This window comes from Balaenoptera borealis, assembly GCF_965194805.1.
Source record: "Balaenoptera borealis genome assembly, chromosome: X".
NCBI classification, from domain to species: Eukaryota; Metazoa; Chordata; class Mammalia; order Artiodactyla; family Balaenopteridae; genus Balaenoptera; species Balaenoptera borealis.
Genome location: NC_138881.1, coordinates 114,047,207 through 114,070,200, shown reverse-complemented (window position 1 = coordinate 114,070,200; position 22,994 = coordinate 114,047,207). Strand labels below are relative to the sequence as shown.

The window sequence follows — 22,994 nt, the reverse complement described above, 5'->3', positions numbered from 1 at the left end:
ACTGGAGAGCAATGGCCAGTAAGGTTAAGAAAAAGAAGTTGGCCACCAAAAAGGGAGGGGGTGGGAATGAAATAAGCTCGGCATGTTCATCATAAAACAGTTAGAATCATGATCAGGGTGCCTTTGATAATGTCCCGTGAAAGATAATATTAAGCTGTAGATGTTTTTCTGACACAAGGGGTTCTCTTTACGGTGCCTTTTCCTCTTTTCACAGATCAGCTCTCAGAAAGGCCATGTGGACGTTCCTCTTCTCTTAGCGCTGCTAATAGTTCTCAGACAAACCCACAGGGAGCAGTTTCTAGCACAGCTCCAGGGCTGCAAAGGCAGTCAAAGCCAGTGGTAAGTCTGGTCCCCAATTCCCCCTGCCTGTTTTAAAATTTGTAAACTTCGATTGCTATCTCGGTTACATCTCCATAGGTGGTGACATAGCCATCCTGTTGTTTGGGGCGTTGTGAGAAAACGAATTTGGAACCTCGCCCCAATTCAGGCTGGCCCATGGGCACAAATCAAAGGCATGTGGGGCAGAGAGTCTGAAAATTGGGGTTGAAGCCCCAAAGTCCTGTCCCTTTCTGGAACTGAGCAACTGAGAATGCTAATTCAAATGTCAGTCATTAGGGCGACTTCCGGAGGGAAGTTTGCTGTTATTTCCCCTCTCCCCTCCACCCCGCCCCGGCTTATTAGGAGAACTAAATAGTGCCTGGCATATAGAAGGCAATCAATGTATATTACTTGCTCTCATCATTGCCACTGTCATTTCCTTTTTCTCTTTGCATTCCTATTGAGCCCAGGACGAGCTCCTATATTGGGATAGCTCGGTTATCTTTGCATTTGGTCTTAATGGGAGCTTTCATTTGGGAGGGAGCGCCCTAGCTTCTGCTCTTTTGAGACCTTTATTCCTTGTCAAAATCCACCCACTTGCTTTAAGCCATCATGAGCTATTACTTCCAAAGTACTTTAATTACTTCCAAAGCACTTAATCTTTTGAGATTGCAGATCTCTTTCAGAAGCTGATGAACACTTTATGGTTCCATACCCCTTGGGCCCTCTCAAATTGTATGCAAAATCTCCTGTATGTGAACTTAACTGGTCTGTGTTTTGGGTCAAGGCTTATTGTGCTATCAGCTTCTCAAAGGGACATGTGACAGGTTAAGAACTCCAGACTTAGGTAACTGTGGGATATTTGATCTTTGCATATGACTAAGTCTTAGACAATTTAAGATATTCTTAGTAATTGGAAGGGGGAGGCAGATTTTATGAGAGGAGGTTAGTACCTAATCTTGGTCACATAATTATGTAAGACTTCGGGTGTTGGGTAGAGGCAGAGTGGGATAGTTTATGACTCTACTTTGTTTCCTGGCTCATTTAAATAAGTATCTTTTGGGACTTCCCTGGCAATCCAGTGGTTAGGACTCTGAGCTTCCACCGCAAGGGGCCTGGGTTCGATCCCTGGTCGGGGAACTAAGATCCCTGCAAGCCGAGCGGCGTGGCCAAAAAAAAAAAAAAGAAGTATCTTTAGATAATTGGTGGGGGAGAAGGAAATAAAAGCTATGACCCCCTCCAAAATACACATTCTCACAAATGCAAAAGTTTGCCTACAATTTTGAGGGCTTTATTAATCCCCTTCCCCTCATTCCCCCAAGGCCTACCCATGTTAGGCCCATTCCTAAGTTAAAAACTCAAGACTGAGATGGACCTGGGGTTTTATCCTTGGTCACCCTACTTTATTTGCCTAAATTCATAGAATATCTGCCCCTGCCTCATTGAGATGAGCGCCTAATCTGGTGTGACTTTTGTTTCTCCAGGAGATGACGGAAAATGGAAGTCACCAACTGATAGTAAAGGCGAGATTCAACTTTAAGCAGACTAATGAAGATGAACTGTCTGTCTGTAAAGGGGACATCATTTATGTCACTAGAGTTGAAGAAGGAGGCTGGTGGGAAGGCACATTAAATGGGAGAACAGGCTGGTTCCCTAGTAATTATGTCCGAGAAATTAAATCCAGTGGTAAGTCAATCTTTTCAAAGCTTTTTTGACTGCGACTCTTGTACTTTCTTGGTCTTCGGACCAAAAATCTTGTAGTTTTCATCGGTTAACAGAATTGTTTGTACTTGTATGTGTATGTCAAAAATAAGACGAGAACAGAACTGGGAAAAAAATCTATGATTAGACGTCTTGAAACCAAGTTGTACTTAGACTACATCAAGGCAGCAAAACCTAAAAAAGCAAAAGAATTCAAAGCTCAGACAACTGTTCCACCTTAACTATGTCCCCTTCTGTCTACTAATTCTAGCCCGTGTAATATAGTACAAAGCCCTTCCCGCTACTCTAAGAATCACCATGGCAGAATACAACAATAAGAGAGGCCATGTGCTAACTTCCTTTTTTAGCCCTAAGCTCTTTGAGCAGACCTAACTCTAAATGTCTCAGAGATGTGTAGGAGAAATACTAATCATAGGACTGCAGGAAGCTGTCTGGCCACTTTGATTCTGAAAAAGATTGCCCTTAACTCATTAATGATACCCAGAGAATGCAATCTAATCACTCATCAGTAATCTTTCTAGAACTTTCTTGGGTAACGTACTTGCCTTTTATTATTTAAGAAACTAGATCCTGGGCCTCCCTGGTGGCGCAGTGGTTAAGAGTCCACCTGCCGATGCAGGGGACATGGGTTCAAGCCCTGGTCCGGGAAGATCCCACATGCCACGGAGCAACTAAGCCCGTGCGCCACAACTACTGAGCCTGCGCTCTAGAGCCCACAAGCCACAACTATGGAAGCCCACATGCCTAGAGCCCATGCTCCGCAACAAGAGAAGCCACCGCAATGAGAAGCCCGTGCACTGCAATGAAGAGTAGCCCCCGCTCGCCACAACTAGAGAAAGCCTGCGTGCAGCAACGAAGACCCACCACAGCCAAAAATAAATAAATAAAATAAATAAATTAATTAAAAAAAAAGAAGAAACTAGGTCCTGCCTATATTTAAAAAAAAATCCCTAGCATTATGAAAATGTCATGATACAGATAAAATAAGGTTCAGTTATTCACATTATTAAATCTCTTCACTCTTCAAAGCTATTTACCCAAGGGCTCCTTTTAAGTAGTTAGCACCTCAGTATATTTTTTCCTTTGGTTAATGTCTTTATTGCTTTCTTTAAAAAATAAATTTATTTATTTATTTATTTATTTATTTTTATTCATTTATTTTTGGCTGCGTTGGGTCTTTGTTGCTGTGTGCGGGCTTTCTCTAGTTGTGACGAGGGGGGGCTACTCTTTGTTGAGGGGGCTTCTCTTGTTGCGGAGCACGGGCTCTAGGCGCGTGGGCTTCAGTAGTTGTGGCATGTGGGCTCAGTAGTTGTGGCTCGCGGGCTCTAGAGCGCAGGCTCAGTAGTTGTGGCGCACGGGCTTAGTTGCTCTGCGGCATGTGGGATCTTCCCGGACCAGGGATCGAACCCATGTCTCCTGCATTGGCAGGCAGATTCTTAACCACTGCGCCACCAGGGAAGTCCCTTTATTGCTTTTTTTAATGCCTCAAAATTGATACTATTATTTAATAAAATTATAGGCTTACTGTAAATAAGTTAAAACTTATAGAAATAGATAATGTAGATAATAAAAATTCCCCTCTCCTTCACCTCCTCCTCCAGATAACCACTGTGAGGAGCTTATCCCTAAAGCATTTGAGATAAAATTTAGTTTCACGCTTTTCTGTGTTGTGTGTTGGGTGAAGGTGGGGCATTTCCTTTAATGGAATAAGTGTTTAGTAACAGATTTGTAATTATATATGTATGTGTAGATGTCTTAGCAGTTTTTAATTCACTTGGCCAAAAAGTTCGTTCGGGTTTTTCCGTTAGGCTGTTACGAAAAACCTGAACGAACTTTTTGGCTAATGCAATATTACTGGGAACCGAGACGTTTCTGTTGAGCCCTGAAGTATTTTCACAGGCTGTGCTTGAAATTTCCTTGGTTTTGATGATTTTCACAGCCAATTTTTACCCCTTGCTGCATCTTTCAATTGCTGTAATCTCGTTGTTAGGATCTCTAAATAATTTTACAGATTCACTCTAACTTGGCTCCATCTGTAAAACTAAAAGGAACAGCTCTTGCTTCCTGGCCTGGGAGTCCCAAGCATTGTTTGAGGGGTTGTGGGGGGCAGACAGACAGCACGCACTCCTTATAGTGTCCCTTATTGAGATGCCTTGTAGCCTTGTAGCGTATAGTCTGGCCCCTGCCTTGTGGACCGACTGCCCTGAGCTGTTTGTCCTGGTCTTTGGCCCCTTCCCTTAGAGCTTTACCTATACTCTCTTTGGTTTACAACTCACTTAAGAACTCACCTGGCAGCTTTCTGGCTCTGGTTTGAGCACCTAGGGAACCTAACCCTTAGAAGCATCCTATGCAACTGTCAAGGATAGGTCTGGCTTGCTGGGGCCGGGAAGCCTGCTCGTCAGGGAAGGCCTCAGACTGGAAGAATATGGACCATCTCTCACCTAGTTTATTGCAGTAGCTTCCTAACTGGCATCCCTGCTCCTGTCCTTGCCACCCCTGTAATCTAATTTAAACTCAGTAGATCCAGAATGATCCTTTCAAAGTGTAACTTGAGTAATATAATGGCTCCCCATCTCAAAAAGAGTAAAGGTCAAGGTCATTCCCAATAGCCTACAAGGCCCTCCAGGATTTGGCCTCTGGTGACCCCTCTGGCCTTCTCTTTGACCTCTCTCCCCCTCACTCATCCCACTTCAACCACACTGGCCTCCTGGTTGCCTGTTTCAGACAGGCTCCTGCCTCTCCTGCTGTCCCTCCACCTGGAACGCTCTCCCCAGATATCAGCACGGCTGGTTCCCTTACCTACTTCAGGTCTTTGCTCACTCGTTGGCTTCACGGTAGCACCTTCCCCGGTCACCCAGGAGAAAATTGAACCCTATTCCCATTGCCCCTATCCTCCTTCCCTTTTGTAGGTTTTTGTTTACCATTTCTTTCTATCTAACATAGTGTACATTTACTTATTTATTTCATTTACCATCTGTATCCGACCATTAGAATGTAAGTACCACAAGGGCAGAGATGTTTTTTCTGTGTTGTTGGGCTCAGTAAATATTTGTAAAATCAATGAATATTGTGGGGCAGGTCATTCAATTCTTTTTTTTTTTAAATAAATTTATTTATTTATTTATTTTCTGCTGCATTGGGTCTTCGTTGCTATGCGCGGGCTTTCTCTGGTTGCGGCGAGTGGGGGCTACTCTTCGTTGCAGAGCATGGGCTCTAGGCATGTGGGCTTCAGTAGTTGTGACATGCAGGTCAGTAGTTGTGGCTCGCAGGCTCTAGAGTGCAGGCTCAGTAGTTGTGGCGCACGGGCTTAGCGGCACTGAGGCATGTGGGATCTTCCCGGACCAGGGATCAAAAGGTCATTCAATTCTGTTTAGCTTGTTCATTGAGCATCTCCTGGGTACTTGGTGGGGAGGGGGCTATAAAAATCTGTCCTCATGGACCCTGCCCCCAAGGAACTTACAGTCTAGTAGTCAAGATAGGTATGTACACAGCCAACCGTGACAGGATAGGACAGAGTCACACAGACAAAGCTCTACGTACGAAGCTGTTGGAGGAGTAAAGAAACGATGTGATTAACAATAACCTCAGAGGAAAAAAGCACTTGATTTGGGTCTTGAATGATGAAAAGAGGCTTATGATGGGCAGAAGGTTAGAAGGAGTCAGTAAGTTAAAGCTGGGAAGTAGGGAAGCATGGAGTGGGTGGTAGGAGGATTTGGGCTGAGGGTCTGGTGAGTGAAGAGAAGGGGTGGGGCCTTGAGCTGGAGCTACATTAAGAAGGGTGTCAATGACAAGCTGTAAGCAGGGGATTGCATGTGGTTTAGGGAGATCTTTCTAGTGGTGGTGTTGGGGCTGGATGGCAGGGAAGTGGTGGGGATAACCAATGAGGATGTGGGGAAACCAGTTAAGACTACTGCTGAGGTCCCAGCAATCCAGATAGTGGCGTGGGTGACTTTGGCGACAGTGGAGAGGAAGAGAAAGTGGATGGATGCAGTAGATATTGTGAAAATAGAATCAAGAAAACTGGCTGATAATCAGCTATGAGGAAAAGGGAAGAGGTGAGCATAACGCCAAGTCTAGGGGTCCAGCTTGATGGTGAGCTCCTTAAGGGCATGTGATGTCATCCACCTAGCCAGCCAGCAGAGGACTAGGATGTCGGTCTCCGACCTGGGCACCGGTCAGGCACAGAAACCTAAGGCATGCCTCTTGCCCTCATGGTGTTCATAGTCTAGTGAGGGGAAGATCTCATTAGCATATTGAATGATAACTTCCAAATACAGGGTACTCTGGAGAGTGGTGAGTAGAAGAGGGGTGCCTAACTCATCCTGACATGTAGGTCAAAGGGAAATTATTCATCTTTGTATACCTTCCTATCTCCATAGCGCCTAATGCAGTGCTTTAGACATACATGCTGAACTCCATTAATAGAGAAGATAGGAGAAGGGTGTGTGTGTGTGTGTGTGTGTGTGTGCGTGCGAAGAGCTGCAGATGAAACCGACAATGGACAGTATGAAGTGGTGGCTGATGAAGCTTCAAATACATAGCAGATCATCAGTGGACAGAGAACACTGTGGCTGGAGAGGTCGGGAGAGGCTTCCTGGAGGAGATAGGGCTTGAGCTGAACCCTCAAAGACACGGAGACTGTGTGGATAGGCCCAGAAGGACAATCTAAGTTGTAGTGATTGGTTGGGGAGATCAAAAACCATGAGGGAGCTGTGGTAGGTGAGCAGAGCGAGTTTAGGGGACCGTGGAAGAGATGAGCTAGGTGTAATGTAAAGGTCTTGCTGGGAAAGTAGGTGTCAGGTCTTTGCTGACTTGAATTCTTTCCCACCCAAGTCTTGCCTCCACAAAACAGTAAGCAGGCCAAAACCTACCTAGGATGCTGCTGAAGGACAATATAAATTGAATGTTGTGCTGTTTTATGCTTGGTCTAGAAAATACTTGTCAACTTTGGAATTTCTTTCCACGAAGTCCATATTGCTATGTAAGCTCAGGAAAGAAAATTTATTTTTAAAGAGTTAAAAAAAAATGATTTCTAAGTTAAATGCCTAGCTCAAAGAAACGAAACCTTCAATTTGCAGTTTTAAACCCCTCTGCCATACAACTTCTGGGTCCTTTATGAAGTTGAATCAGGCATGGAACCATCTGCTTACTATTGGGGCAGATGTGTAACACTGAGGTCACTCAAGTAGTCAGGAATTCTGACATACTTGTTCATGGTAGCCTGGGGTACCATTCAGGCTGATACTACAGGTTCTTTAGGATTGTCTTAGAAACCAAATGAAGCAACCCTAGCCCCAGACAGCCCTTAACCCTGCAGATGGCTGTGCCATGGAGAGCTGTGCAGTGTTTTCTTCCCTTGACAAGAGCATTTCATGCTCTGGAAGTTTGCCCTTGGGGAGTGGCCTTTTGCGTTTTAGATTCTACTGTAACTTTTGTCTAGAGATAATTATGGCCGAAGCCCTGGGGACAGCTTCTTCCTCTCTTCAGGAGGAGGTTGATTTCTGAGGACCTACAGAGCCACCAGTGTAATAGTGTAGAAAGTTAAGAAATAGAATATTTGAGTATAATGTTTTACACACACACACACACACACACACAAACCTTTCAACATGAGCTTAAGACTGAAGATAGAGTAGGTTTTTGTGACCATGATGATAAAAGCCTCTCACCAAGGATGATGGAACCTGGACACTGGTGACATTAGGAAGCCCTTGTTACCAGTCAATTTCTTGTTACATGAGAAAAACCCTATTTTGACTAAAAATATTTTTTCAAGGATCTTCATGAAAAATGCCTGTATGAATAACTTAGTCATTATATAAACTACAGAAGATATATTAAGGGCCCTTGCTCCTTTATTTCATTTGAGTCAGATACATTATAAATAAGAAAATTAGCCATTTATCCAATTTTCAGTCCTTTTCTTCAAAATCAGTGGTAACTTGTAAATTAACTTGTTTATACATCAAAGTCATGTCTGCCACTACATCAGTAAGGTAGTAAATTATATCTCTCTTTTTAAAAAATTTTAATTAATTAATATTTTTGGCTGTGTTGGGTCTTCGTTGCTGCATACGGGCTTTCTCTAGTTGCAGTGAGCAGGGGCTACTCTTTGTTGCGGTGCGCAGGCTTCTCATTGCGGTGGCTTCTCTTGTTGTGGAGCACAGGCTCTAGGTGCACGGGCTTCAGTAGTTGTGGCACGCAGGCTCAGTAGTTGTGGCTCACGGTCTCTAGAGCACAGGCTCAGTAGTTGTGGCGTATGGGCTTAGGGACTCCGCGGCATGTGGGATCTTCTCGAACCAGGGTTCAAACCTGTGTCCCCTGCATTGGCAGGCAGATTCTTAACCACTGCGCCACCAGGGAAGTCCCTATATCTCTTTTTTTATTTGTGTCTTTGTTACCGAGAGAGGCTACATGTTTTGTCAGGACTTTGCATTAAAATTTTCCTGGCAAAATGTCCATGCCAAGAAAATATTGAGGCAAGTATGATTGGATCAGATATTTTAAGCAAGTTCTGTTTTCTGCAACTAATTCAGTTAAGGGATCATTAAATCCTTCTAAAACTTCTTCTTCTCAGGTAAATATAGATGTCAAGTGAGGGGATTAGGTAGATGGCTAATTAAATTTGTACTAAGGCAGATTAAGAAATGACTCTTCCTACTTATTAAAATCCAAAACTAGGATTGGGCTTTATATTTAGACTTCCTGTTTTAATCCTCTGGGTGTATCACATAGATGCTTCATGTCCAGAGAAAGCGAGTTATCACTAGATTTCTTTTTGACCTGTCACCACCAACAGGCATAGGAATCTGTACCTCAGCAAGGGAGGGGAATGAATTGAGAGTTAATGGGAAAGGGATCTTTACATCAGAATTAGGAGGGTTGGGCTTCCCTGGTGGCACAGTAGTTGAGAATCCGCCTGCCAATGCAGGGGACACGGGTTTGAGCCCTGGTCCGGGAAAATCCCACATGCCACGGAGCAACTAAGCCCGTGTGCCACAACTACTGAGCCCATGTGCCACAGCTGCTGAGGCCTGCGCACCTAGAGCCTGTGCTCTGCAATGGGAGAGGCCACCACAATAAGCCCGTGCACCGCAACGAAGAGTAGCCCCAAACCCCTGCTCGCCACAATTAGAAAAAGCCTGCATGCAGCAATGAAGACCCAACGCAGCCAAAAAAAAAAAAAAGAAGAAAAAATTAGGAGGGTTTCTCTTTTTTTTTGGACATTTGTAACATTTTTTTATTGAAGTATAGTTGTATATATTATATAAGTTGATGTATAATATTATATATTATATAGTTGATGTATAATATTATATTACTATATAGTATTATAATGATAGGTATAATATATTAATAACATATTGTTAATATTATTATATTAATAATATATATAATATTATTATACCTATAATTATATCATATAATATATAGTTGATGTATAATATTATATACCTATACACCTATATTGTACAGGTGTACAATATAGTGATCCACAATTTTTAAAGGTTATACTCCATTTATAGTTATAAAATATTCGCTGTATTCCTCATGTTGTACAATATATCCTTGTAGCTTATTTTATACCTAATAGTTTGTACCTTTTAATCCCCTACTCCTATCTTGCCCCTCCACCCCCTCTCCTCACTGGTAACCACTAGTTCTCTATACTCGTGAGTCTGCTTCTTTTTTGTTATATTCACTAGTTTGTTATATTTTTTAGATTCCACATATAAGTCATATCATACAGTATTTGTCTTTCTCTGTCTGACTTATTTCACTTAGCATAATGCCCTAGGAAGGTTTCTTATGGCTATACCTGTGTGACACTGTTGTTGTTTGAGTTATGCTAAATAACCCATTTGAATTCTTCACTACATTGACTGATTTTTTTTTTCCACTGATTGAATTGAATTGACCAGTTTTTTAATGGCCTTAGAAACACCATGTAAAAGGTTTATGTTTTCATGTTAGGTCATATCGGGGAGGAAGAAATTTTCCTCTAACCCTTCTTGGTTCTTCTGTCTGGTCTGAGAACTAAGCCAATATGAGATATTAACAGGAGGAAATCCAAGTTTAATAACATGTATACATGGGAGAGACCCAGGAGAACTGAATAAGTCGCCAAAATGGTGAAACCCTCACCTTAAATACCAACTTCAGCTAAAGACAAAAGAGGATGTTGGGGGTAGGGGTTTGGGACTTCAAAGGGGCGGGAAGGCAATTGACATAGAGATGGAAAAGCAAATGTTTGGTAAATAAACGTTTGCCGGGCCAGACAGAGACAGTGGGACACAGAGTGGACTCTGATCTCTGAGAGTTGCCCCCTCACATCCAGCACATGTTCTTTGCATATGTCTCTGCTGATAGCTCTGTTCCAGAAACAGGCCCTCTACCTAAATTCTCTAGGCAGCTAAGGGGGTGGTGAAAAGAAAGACTTCCTGAGTCTTTAGAGCCTTGATTGTTTTCAGCTCGAAATAATCCACATGCCAAAGAGACATTTTGGGGTGGCCAATTTTGCTCCCCTCCCATCACTTTGAACCACCCCCAGGGACTGGGCTTGTCTCCTCTGAACGTCCACATTCTTACTCCTTCTCTGCGTGTTGCCGAGGGTGGGTTTCAGCTAGGACTGCACGTGGCGGGAGTAGGCAGTGGTGGAGGGCAAAGGAGGTACAAGAGGCAAGAAACTGTCACTGAAACCTAGTGCTGGTGTTTTTCTCTTTGCATCCACCCCTTGAATTTTTTTCACGGGGCCAGTTGTTTGCAAGGACTACATTTTTGAAGACTTTCCAAGGTTGTCCTTCCAAATCTGACTTCCTTCTTCTCTTGGTATTGATTCCCCATCCTACACCAAGACTGCAGGGACAGCCAGACCTTCCAGCACTACGCTGAGTGAGAGTGGTGAGAGCAGGCATCATTGTCTTGTTCCTGATCTTAGGGGGAAAGTATTCAGCCTTAGGTCTTTCACTGCTAGTTAAGGTGCTAGCTTTAGGGTTTTCGTAGATGCTCTTTATTGAGTTGGAGAAGTTCCTCTTTATTCCTTTTTTTTTCTGGAAGTTTTTTTTTTCTTGAATGGGTGTTGAATTTTGTCCTGTGCTTTTGCTGCATCGATTGCTATTATCATGTGATTTTTCTTTTTAGACTATTAGTACCATGGGTTTCACTGATTGATTTTTGAATATTTAACCAACATCCATGAGATGAATTCTATGGTATACAATTCTTTTAAAATATCACTGAATTCTATTTGTTAATTCTTTGTTAACGTTTTTTGCATCGAAATTCATGAGGGGTATGGGTCTGCGGTTTTCTTTTTTGTACTGTCTTGTCTGGTTTTGGTGTCAGTGTAATTAATAGTGACTTTATAAAATGAATTGGAAAGTGACCCCTTCTCTTTATTTTCTGTAAGAGATTGGGAATAATTGCTATGGCTTCTTCCTTAAACATTTGGTAGAACTCTCCACTGAAACCATATGGGCCTGGAGATTTCTTTTTTCCACAGTTTTAAATTTATAACTTCAATTTCCAGAATAATTATAAGGCTATTCAAATGGTGTATTTAATATTGGGTGAACTGTGGTAGTTTTGGTTTTCTGAGGAATTGCTCCATTTCATACCTAATTATCAAATTTATGTGTTTTAAGTTGTTCATGGTATTTCTTTATTATCTTTTGGGCATCTCCAGAGTCTGTAATGATATCCCCTACTTCACTCCTCCTATTGGTAATTTGTGTCTTCTCTCTTTTTTCCTCTGTCAGTCTTGCTAGAGGTTTGACAATTTTATTTTATTAAAATTTTTTTTTGCTGTAATATTTTTTTATTGAAGTGTAGTTGATTTACAGTATTGTGTTAGTTTCAGGTGTACAGCAAAGTGATTTGGTTATATGTATATATCTATATTCTTTTTTTTCGATTCTTTTCTGTTATAGGTTATTACAATATATTGAATATAGTCCCCTGTGCTATACAGTAAATCCTTTTTTTAATATATATTTTATTCGTTTATTTATTTATGGCTGTGTTGGGTCTTTGTTGCTGCTGCGCGCAAGCTTTCTCTAGTTGCGGCGAGCGGGGGCTACTCTTCCTTGCGGTGTGTGGGCTTCACATTGCAGTGGCTTCTCTTGTTGCAGAGCACGGGCTGTAGGCGCAGCCTTCAGTAGTTGCAGCACGCAGGCTCAGTAGTTGTGGTGCACTGGCTTAGTTGCTCCGTGGCATGTGGGATCTTCTCGGACCAGGGCTCAAACCCTTGTCCCCTGCATTGGCAGGCGGATTCTTAACCACTGCGCCACCAGGGAAGTCCTACAGTAAATCCTTGTTAACAATTTTATTGATCTTATCAAAGCACCAGCTCTTTTTGCATCTTGTTCAGCCACCCAGGAATGTCCATGGCAGCCACTGTTTTCTTTCAATTCATGTTTCTCTGTTCTACTTCACATAGTTAACATTTTTTTTCAGTTACAGTGACCAGTTTCTGTGGCCTTTCCTTTCCTCTTCTGTCTTGGAGGGCTCTCCATTACTGTTTACCCTTCCTTTTGGCCTTGCTTTCAAAAGGTGGTCACATCTTGCTGGTTTCTCTAGAACGTTTCATTTTTATCAAGACTGGTTTACATCATAATTGCACAAAACAACCGAGTTCTAAGTAGCATTAAGGGTACATTGTAGAAAACTTGCCTAATAAAAAACTGAAAGAATTTGGTAACTGTCGATTTTGAATATGCCTACGAGTGCAAAACCATGGTGTGCTGGGGGGAACACCAGGCTGGGCAGTACAATACTTGGGTTCAATTCCTGACTCTGCCATTTGCAATCTCAAGTAATAGGCTGGGTGGCTCTGCAGTGCTCACATTTACCCAGTAAAGCCTTGTGAAGCCACCATGTGGATCCAGGCAGACCCTGAAGTTGCATGAAGCTTTCCAAACCTGGTTATGCCCCAGTTTTGGGGCATTGAGGAGTGCCAGATTTGGCCCTCATTGTTGCTTTTTTGTTTTATTTACACTTTACCCAGCCCGGCCCAGCTGCACAGTTCACTGTCACAGGAACAGTCCTGCCTTGAGCATTGCCATTTCTAGAGCTGTGCTTCTGGGATCTTCTCTGCCTAGAAAACTCTCTACTGTCTTCTCTGCCTATTTGAATTCTAGCTCCCCTCCAGGGACACATCAAGTACCCTCTGCCCAGTAAAGTCTTCTCTGACCATCCCAGATCAAACTGATGATCCCTCTGAACTCTGGGGGAAACCACTGCTCATGCCATTGACCGGGCCCTTCAGTAGCTTCATCTCTGGACGTCCTGTTGGTTAGGAGCACGGGCTTTTGTCGAGACACGCCAGGGCTTCAGTCTTGGCTCTGCCATTTCCCAAATTCATGCCCTTAAACAGCTGACATCACTTTCCTGCACCCTAGTGACCTCCTCTACAAAACGAGATCATCTCTGCCTTACAGGGTAGTTGTAAAGATCAAATAAAATGTCTTAAAAGCAGTTAAGTGCCAAATAAACATAAGGGATATTTTAAATATAATAATGATTAGAAATTAAGATTAAATGGGAAAATGTTTGTGAAATAATGTTGTAATAGGAGGATTACAAAGCTGTAGGTGAAGTAAGAAAGATCTATGTGTGTTTGTGTGTGTGTGTTCACAAACACATGTATAAAAAGAATGGGAACACTAATATGTATAAAATAGATAACTAATGAGAACCCGCTGTATAGCACAGGGAACTCTACTTCACTTCGCTGTACAGTAGAAACTAACACAACATTGTAAAACAACTATACCCCAATAAGAAAAAAATCTATTTTAATAGCAAAAAAAAAAAAGAATGGGAAGACGTACTTCAAAATGTTACTCTGGATGATGGTTAGCTCTGGATGATGGGTTAACTGTTGGTTTTTCTTTTCTATATTTTGCATTTTTTAGGGTAGGAATGTAATAGATATAAAACTAGAAAATATTGTTTTTAAAAAGAAAAAAAATCAAGTCCTGATGATAATATTTGGTTATTTATACTCCACCATACATCAGAAAGAGTTGTTTTTTTAAAATTAATTAATTAATTAATTTTATTTATTTATTTGGCTGCATTGGTTCTTCGTTGCTGCATGTGGGCTCTCTCCAGTTGCAGCGAGCGGGGGGCTTCTCTTCGTTGTGGAGCTTGGGCTTCTCATTGCAGTGGCTTCTCTTGTTGCAGAGCACGGGCTCTATGCACATGGACTTCAGCAGTTGTGGCGCACGGGCTTGGTAGTTGTGGCTTGCGACCTCTAGAGTGCAGGCTCAGGAGTTGTGGCGCATGGGCTTAGTTGCTCTGTGGCATGTGGGATCTTCCCGGACCAGGGCTCGAACCCATGTCCCCTGCATTGGCAGGTGGATTCTTTTTTTTTTTTTTTTAAGATAATTTCTGTGTTTTTTTTTTTAAAGATTTATTGATTGATTGATTGATTGATTGATTGCTATGTTGGGTCTTCGTTTCTGTGCGAGGGCTTTCTCTAGTTGTGGCAAGTGGGGGCCACTCTTCATCGTCGTGCGCGGGCCTCTCACTATCGCGGCCTCTCTTGTTGCGGAGCACAGGCTCCAGACGCGCAGGCTCAGTAGTTGTGGCTCAGGGGCCTAGTTGCTCCACGGCATGTGGGATCCTCCCAGACCAGGGCGCGAACCTGTGTCCTCTGCATTAGCAGGCAGACTCTCAACCACTGCGCCACCAGGGAAGCCCGGCAGGTGGATTCTTAACCACTGCGCCACCAGGGAAGTCCCCAGAGTTTAAAGCAGCATATGATATAGCAAGGTAAAAATGGAATATGAAACAAAATGAAGCAAAGGAGAAAATGAGGGTAGGGAAGACGGTCTGTAGTGACACTGTTAAACATTTATGATCGCTGTCTTGTATTTTTATTAAGTGGTTTCTTTTTTTTAATAGATTTTATTTATTTATTTATTTATTTTTGGCTGTGTTGGGTCTTCGTTGCTGCACGTGGGCATTCTCTAGCTGCAGCTAGTGGGGGCAACTCTTCGTTGCGGTGCGCGGGCTTCTCATTGCGTTGGCTTCTCTTGTTGTGTAGCAGGGCTCTAGGCACACGGGCTTCAGTAGTTGTGGCACGGGGGCTCAGTAGTTGTGACTCACGAGCTCTAGAGCACAGGCTCAGTAGTTGTGGTGCACGGGCTTAGTTGCTCCGCGGCATGTGGGATCTTCCCGGACCAGGGCTCGGACCTGTGTCCCCTGCATTGGCAGGAGGATTCTTAACCACTGCACCACCAGGGAAGCCCCTAAATTTATTTCATTTAGAGTGTAAATATATGCCACAGAGTACTGTGGTGTTTAAGAGGGGATAGTATATGATATTATGAAAACCAGTCAGGTCTGTTTAGGATTTTCAGTTCTAATAAAATTGTGGGTTATTGCACTAGATATAGTATTTATTATATAAACTGTATTTCTTTAACTACTGTATGACAGAAGTGTGTGTTTACTTACTCATAGAACTCATCAGAAACCACATATAGAGATGTGGCACTAAAATTATTTGAATTATCTAATAAAATCTTAGGGGGTCTTAAAGCAGCTTAGTGTTTGGCTGTGAAACCAAGAAGTCTTATAAAGAGGCAGGGACATGCTGCATATTCTCCCAAATCTTCTTTCTTCTGTAGGCCCTTGGTACCTGAGTAATACCACTTTGCAAAATTCAGAGAGGGTATTAGGTGTAGTGAGAACCTATAACCTAAATGGCTTCTTGTTTTTGAAGTTTTGAATTTTATTTTATTTATTTTTTATACAGCAGGTTCTTATTAGTTATCTATTTTATACATATTAGTGTATATATGGGTAAGACGAACTTTGTAAAAGAAAGGCATCTTTTTATAGCACAGCATAATGATATTAAAATGATACACAAAAGAAGAATTTTCTGCTAGTTTTCAGTGTATTAAGGATTCTGATTATTTTGTTTTTGGTGCAATAGACAGCCCTAAGAAAGGATGGCTGCTATTATTCTTGTATAGTAAGTTGCAAGATACAAATATACATATTTGGTTAGCATTGGCTTTGCTTATCTGTTTTGAATAAGTTGAATGGAGAGGCAGACTGGAGTGAAGAAACAGCCTAAACTGGAACTGAAATTCTTGCCTTGACCCTGTCATTAAGAAACTCTAGCTTGACCAGCTGTAGTTTATAGTAAGATTATACTTCCACTTATTTGGGAATGTACATCTCCATTGAGCCTTCCACTTGACAATATTTATAGTATGTTAGTTGCCCTATGTTATAAACTGTTCATCTTACACCTGTATAATATTAACATAATTTAAATGTCTTTTTCACAGAGAGACCTCTCTCCCCCAAGGCTGTCAAAGGATTTGAAACTACTCCACTTACCAAGAATTATTATACTGTGGTGAGTGTTCAGATGATGAACAAAAATTTTCTTGACTCTCTACATGGAGAACCACTGATGTGTTGAGGTGACACCAGTGGAAGACTGGAGAAAGTTGCATTGCAAGGGTCTCCACTAATGACAGTGGAGCTCTTTTATTTGTAGGCTTGTTACAGACGTCTAGAAGTTTTACAACCACTGTACTGAGAAATTCAAGGATAGCACGAAGGTTCAGAGCAAGGTCTACTAAACTGCAGCAAAAGAGAAATCAGCTAATATGTAGACATTATGGGGAACTTTAGCAGTTAGATCTAGCCTTACCAGATAGTTAGGAGGTGAATTCCCAAGTTCCTCTAATGCAATACGTTTTAAGTGATTGCATACTGTGATTTTATTTTAGAATCAATCAACCAGTTATGATAGCCTCTGAAATATTATCAATCTTGTTCTTGAGGAGAGCCCAAAGGGAAGACTGCCCTTTGGCACAGAGGGAGGAATGAGATGGCTCTGGCTTGAACACAGATATGTCAAAATATATTAGCTATAAATAGGGCATGTGCAATACTCAAAATAAGTTCCCGTTTGAAAAAGAAATCGTATCCTTTTCCTTAATCTACTCTCTGCTTTCCTCCATGCCTCCTTTCCAGACTTGGCCCAGTCAGCAATGAAAAGGTCAAGTCATCATGACCTCTAAGTCTCCCTGTCTGGTAGTCCTGTCATCTTCCCCATCACAGCTGAAATACAGTTTCACTTTTCACCCAATGCTCTATGTGCATTTGTACTACGTGCTCCTTTCATCGTGTCCATGGATAAACAGTTTTCATTTTTATTTTTAAATTTTATTTTATTTTTGCCCGCACCACGCGGCTTGCGGGATCTTAGTTCCCCGACCAGGGATCGAACCCGTGCCCCCTGCAGGGGAAGTGTGGAGTCCTAATCACTGGACTGACAGGGAAGTCTCTAAACAATTTTTAAATCTCTCTGTACATTTGGTTTCAAAAAATGGAATTTCATTCTTCAGTGAATTTGCTCCGTAATGATGACATAAACAGTAGTTGGTATGAAAAATCAAGTAGGAGCTTCATAGGTAACCTGGACAATAATCATAGGGGATAATTTTGACACTGTTCTTCCTCTTACATTTCCGAGGTTAAAACGTTACCCAACAGAGCTAGGCTCCCTTCTCCCTTCATCCCTGACCACTTTTTCTTTTTAAACTGGCAATATTTTGATGCCTTTTTTTCCTACACCTATATAGCTATATATCATTACATAGTTACAATCATACTATATACACAATTTGTGTCCTGAGTTGTCACTTAACATTATATCATTTTCAATTATTTATTTACCTTCTATTTCCTTTTCTCTTCCAGTTTTATTGACATATAATTGACATGCAGCACTGTGTAAGTTTAAGGTGTACAGCATAATGATGTGACTTACATACATCATGAAATGATGACCCCAATCAGTCACTGAATATCCATCATCTCATAGAGTTACAAAATTTAAAAAATAAAAAAAAATATGTTTTCCTTGTGATGAGAACTCCTCAGGATTTACTCTCAACAACTGTCTTAAAGAGCATACAACAGTGTCAATTATATTTATCATGTTGTACATTACATCCCTAGTACTTATTTATCTTATAACTGCAAGTTAGTACCTTTTGACCACCTTCACATAATTCCCCCCTGTCTCTGGTCCTGACCACTTTTAGCTTCCAGGTGACCCCCAAGGATTTAAGTTTTAATGGAAGGGTACAGTCAAATGGTGGGTGAAAGTGTTACCGTAGCTGCTTCTCCCTGCGGACCTGGAGCACACCATCGCTCTGCTTTCAGTCTCTCTCTGCCTCTGCTGAGTCTACCAATTTAAAATGCTGGGATTATCCAAGGCAGACTAACCTCTGTGATTCTTATGGGCGTTATGTAAACCCCATATATACTATATACCAACTCTGGATGTACTGTAGTTTCTTTTTTTTTTAATTAATTTTATTTTTGGCTGCGTTGAGTCTTTTTGCTGCCCGTGGGCTTTCTGTAGTTGCGGCGAGCGGGGGCTACTCTTTGTTGCAGTGCACGGGCTTCTCATTGCGGTGTCTTCTCTTGTTGTGGAGCACGGGCTCTAGGGCGTGCGGGCTTCAGTAGTTGTGGCACGCGGGCTCATTAGTTGTGCCTTGTGGGCTCTAGAGTGCAGGCTCAGTAGTTGTGGCGCACGGGCTTAGTTGCTCTGCGGCATGTGGGATCTTCCCGGACCAGGGCTCGAACCCGTGTCCCCTGCATTGGCAGGTGGATTCTCAACCACTGTGCCACCAGGGAAGCCCCTGTACTGTAGTTTCTATCACCCATCTCCTGTTGGAGTTCATGTACATTATTTCCAGTTCCTCACTATTATAAACAATTCTGCAGTGAACATCCTATATGTGTAACTTTGGCAAAGTATATAAAGATCTGTGAGGTGGATTCCTAGAAGTTAAATTGTTAAGCCAAAAAATATATATATGTATTTAAATTTTGATAGATTTTTGTCTCAAACCAAACTTAATAAAACAGAAGGTCTTGGAGAGCCCATGATGGCCTGGGAAGGAACTGTAGAGCTGTGGTGTAAATATTGCTGAATTATTGAGACCAGTTAGACATGTTGTTGTAACTAGATATGCATGTGAAGGGATTTGGGTTGATTGTTGGTGTTTTTTTCTAATTTACATTTTTGAGTACTTAGGCAAATTTTTAGCAGCAACTAATTCAAAATATGTTCTGAGTGTTCTGATTGCCCTCCCAATCTGTGTTGAATACCTTAGACAAACCAAAATAATTCTAGCTCACCCACAGTATTTGGAGACCTGGAAAATCAAGTCCACCCACATGTAAGGTGTCCCCATCTGATCTTTTTTTTTTGGTAAAAATGTAACAAATTTTATTTCCCATATGATCTTATATTAACTCTTATCCTCTCTAAGAGTGATTAATTGTAGACATTTTCTGTTGCTAGTACTATAAGGGCACTAGTGACTGACTTTTACTTCATTTTTTTTTAAAACGGGAAGTATTTCTTTTCTGACTACATAACATTATGTAAACAATGATTTTTTTAAAAAGTCAAGACAGTTCAGGAAAAGTATAAAGAAGAAAATAAATATCACCTGTAATCCCACCACTCAGAGATGATCACTATTAACATCTTGGTGAATCTCATGACAATCTTCCTTTGAAGTAGATATGTATGTGTGTGTGCGTGTGTGTGCGTGTGTGCACACGTGTGCACATATATACATATATATAGCCTATGACGTGTGTGTGTGTGTGTGTGTGTGTGTGTGTGTGTGTGTGTGTGTGTGTGTGTGTGTGTATTTTAAACAGGAATTATGTATTCTTCATTATTTCTCCTTCATGGAGATTTTTCTATTCTCAGACCCTGACAATATTGTCGCTGACCAGACCTGTTCTTATGCTCTTGCATTCAGCGAGTCCTTGCTAGTCCAAATGCTTCCTTTATTTTGGTCATGTGTATTAGTCAGGGTTCTCCAGAGAGACAGAACCAATAGGATCCATATAAAGAGATTTACTGTAAGTGATTGGCTCACGTGATTATGGAGGCTGAGAAGTCCCACGATCTGCCATCTGTAAGCTGAAGACCCAGGCTTCTGATTCAAAGGCTCATCTCATCTGGAAACACCCTCACAGACATGCCCAGAAATATTATTTAATCTGGGCACCTCGTGACCCAGACAAGTTGACACATAAAATTAACTGTCGCATCCTGTAAACTTGGGCAGGATAGAGACCTCTTGGAATTTGCAAGTCTGCAGACGTTCTCTCCCCCTTTTCAGGTTTCCAAGGGATTGTCTGCTGATTTCAGCCCCATTTAGGCCTCGGTATGCTTCTGGTGGCACATCAGTTTTGAAATGTTTAGAAGTTCTCCGGTGTCATCACAAGTGGCATGGGGTACCCAACTCAGATCTGCATCTGCCATGAGGCATTTTTTTTTAAAGCTCAAAAAACCTTGGATTAAAAGGAAGTCATCAACGAAATACAAAATATTTAGCACTGAATGATAATGTAAACAGTACATGTCAAAAAGTAGTTTCCTTCCTTCCTACCTTCTTCAGAGGGGCATGTTTAATGCATCTAACTGGCTTGGCCTCTCCTGGCCCGTTGTTGTGAATGAGAGTTTAGCTCATCCTTTAGGAACATGGCAGCCTAGAGGAGGCATTTGCTGCGCCTGACCTCGGTTCCTTCATTGTCCTCAGAATTCACTGCCATTTGTTAAACTTCTCTCACTACTGAGAAAAAGCATATCATTTTCTATGAATTATTTTTCTAATAATCTTCTGCTCATTGGCTCTCTTTGCCTATTGTAAGTTGATGTTACATGCCAGGAGGGATTAAAAAATAAATAATAAACACAACAATAGAAAATGGTACCTATGAGAGGTGATGGATGTGTTAATTAGCTTGATTGTGGTGATCATTTCACAATGTGTACATATATCAAAATATCAAGTTGTATACCTTGAATATATACAATTTTTATTTGTCAATTAGACCTCAATAAAACTAAAAAAAAGAAAAGAAAAGAAATAGGAATCTATGCAGCTTAGTCGTCAGGCTTAATTTGCATGCAGTGCTTAGGTCTTGGCACCCATGGTCTCACTGGGAAGACGGGACAGACATGATAGTATAAGCCACATGGCAGACAATGATGTCAAGTTATAAACTGTCCTAAAATGAGTTGCTCCAAATGTGGTTGGGGGATCTTTTGCATTTGAAAGCCCCCAGGGAGATTGTTAAAACTGCAGATATCTGGTCTCCACATCTGGCTTGTTACATCAGAATCTCTGGCCATAGGTCCCAGGAAACAGCATTTTTAACACCCCCTCAGCCCCCTTCTCTCCATCCCCCCCAGGTGATGCTGATACTCACTAAACTAAGATTTGAGAGCCAATAAAGGGAAAGGTTGAATGGGAGAGAGGATTGACGGCATGTCAGGACTTAGATAAGCAGAGAAGAGCTGGAAGGGAATTCAGGCAGGGGGAACCCTGTGAGCACGTTCATCCAGGCAAGAATGTGCGTGCCTGCAGGTCACAGAATGGACTGCGCTCTCTTCTCTCCCCATCAAAATGCCTCTCGGAGGGTGAAATTCCTTATTTATTGCAACTGGTGCAGCCCAAAGTAAGAATGCGGTCCCTCGTGCTGCCACAAATAGGCCAGACTCACAGTAATCCTAATATAGGCACACCTCAAAGATATTGCCAGTTCAGTTCCAGACCATCACAGTAAAGCGAGTTACATGAGTTGTTTGTTTTCCCAGTGCATATAAAAGTTATGTTTACACTTTACTGTAGTCTGTTAAGTGTGCAGTGGCATTGTCTTAAAAAACAATGTGCACACCTTATTTAAAAAAATTTTATTGCTAAAAAATGCTCGCCAACATCTGAGCCATCAGCGAGTTGTAATCTTTTTGCAATAGTCACATCAAAGATCACTGGTCACATAACAAATATAATAATAATGAAAAAGTTTGGGCTATTGCGAGAATTACCAAAAGTGACACAGAGACATGAAGTGAGCAAATGCTGTTGGAAAAACGGCGCCAATAGACTTGCTTGATGCAGGGTTGCCACAAACCTTCCATTTGTGGAAAAACCACAATATCCGTGAAGCGCAGTAAAGCAAAACGCAATAAAACGAGGTCTGCCTGTACTAAACTCTGGGGATGAGCATCTGTCTGCAGAGTGAGAGATGGCATTTCCCTACATCCAAATAGGAAAATATAATCAGTAAGGGCCAGTATTATTCATTTTTTCTAACTTTCTTCTCCTTTATTGTAACGTGTGGCAGATGTCTTACCAGAACCTCCGTGCAGTCGGAAAGGTGGGAAGCAATCTGAGACCCGTTCAATCACATCAGAATCCCAGGAAGCCTCCTGTAGTTCTTGCTCCTGCCACCCATCTTCTGTTTACCCCCCTTTTCTCTCTCACTCATCTATTTACCCACTTGCTCCCACCCTGAATTTTCTCTACGTTTCTAGTGCTTATCTACCCTTCTAAAAAAAACTTTATTTTTTAGAGCAGTTCTAGGTTCACAGCAAAATTGATCCAAAGGTTAGAGATGTCCTGTATACCACCTACCCACACACAGGCACAGGCTCCCCCAGGATCAGCATCTCCCACCAGCGTGGGACATTTGTGACAATTGATGAACCTACATTGACCCATCATTAGCACCAAAGTCCAGAGTTTACATTACCATTCACTCTTGGTGTTGGGCATTCTATGGGTTTGGACAAATGTATAATGACACGTATCCACAGTTACAGTGTTGTTCAGAGTAATTTCACCGCCCTAAAAAACCTCTGTGCACCCTCCCTTTTTAAAAACCATCAGCCTAAACTACCTTACACATCTATCCAGTTATTCCTTCTCCATATCCCCTATTGTTTTTTACCTACCCATTTCCTGCCTAACTCATCCATATCTTCCACCTGAGGTCAGGGAGGTGACAAGAGTTTTCAGAATCCATCTCTGTTTTGCAGAATCTGTCCATAACAGGGCAAGAGTGCTGCTTGTTTTGTGAAAACCAAGGACCTGGAG

The 22,994-nt window shown here is 41.8% G+C and overlaps 2 protein-coding genes across 9 annotated transcripts in view; one reads left to right on the top strand and one right to left on the bottom strand.

Moving 5' to 3' along the window:
* The window catches only part of VGLL1 (vestigial like family member 1), a 569,192-nt gene that overhangs the window by 352,054 nt on the left and 194,144 nt on the right, over window positions 1–22,994 (bottom strand). The window lies entirely within an intron of this gene.
* Window positions 1–22,994, top strand: part of ARHGEF6 (Rac/Cdc42 guanine nucleotide exchange factor 6) — a 110,641-nt gene that overhangs the window by 34,569 nt on the left and 53,078 nt on the right. For 7 of the 8 annotated variants that reach the window (XM_082377862.1, XM_082377856.1, XM_082377855.1 and 4 more), the window contains 3 exons: window positions 215–339; window positions 1,803–2,004; window positions 16,350–16,420. In XM_082377862.1, coding sequence (XP_082233988.1) covers window positions 215–339; window positions 1,803–2,004; window positions 16,350–16,420 — 398 coding nt within the window. Of the gene's footprint in view, window positions 1–214; window positions 340–1,802; window positions 2,005–16,349; window positions 16,421–22,994 lie in introns of those variants that run through there. The other variant, XM_082377861.1, reaches the window with a different exon arrangement.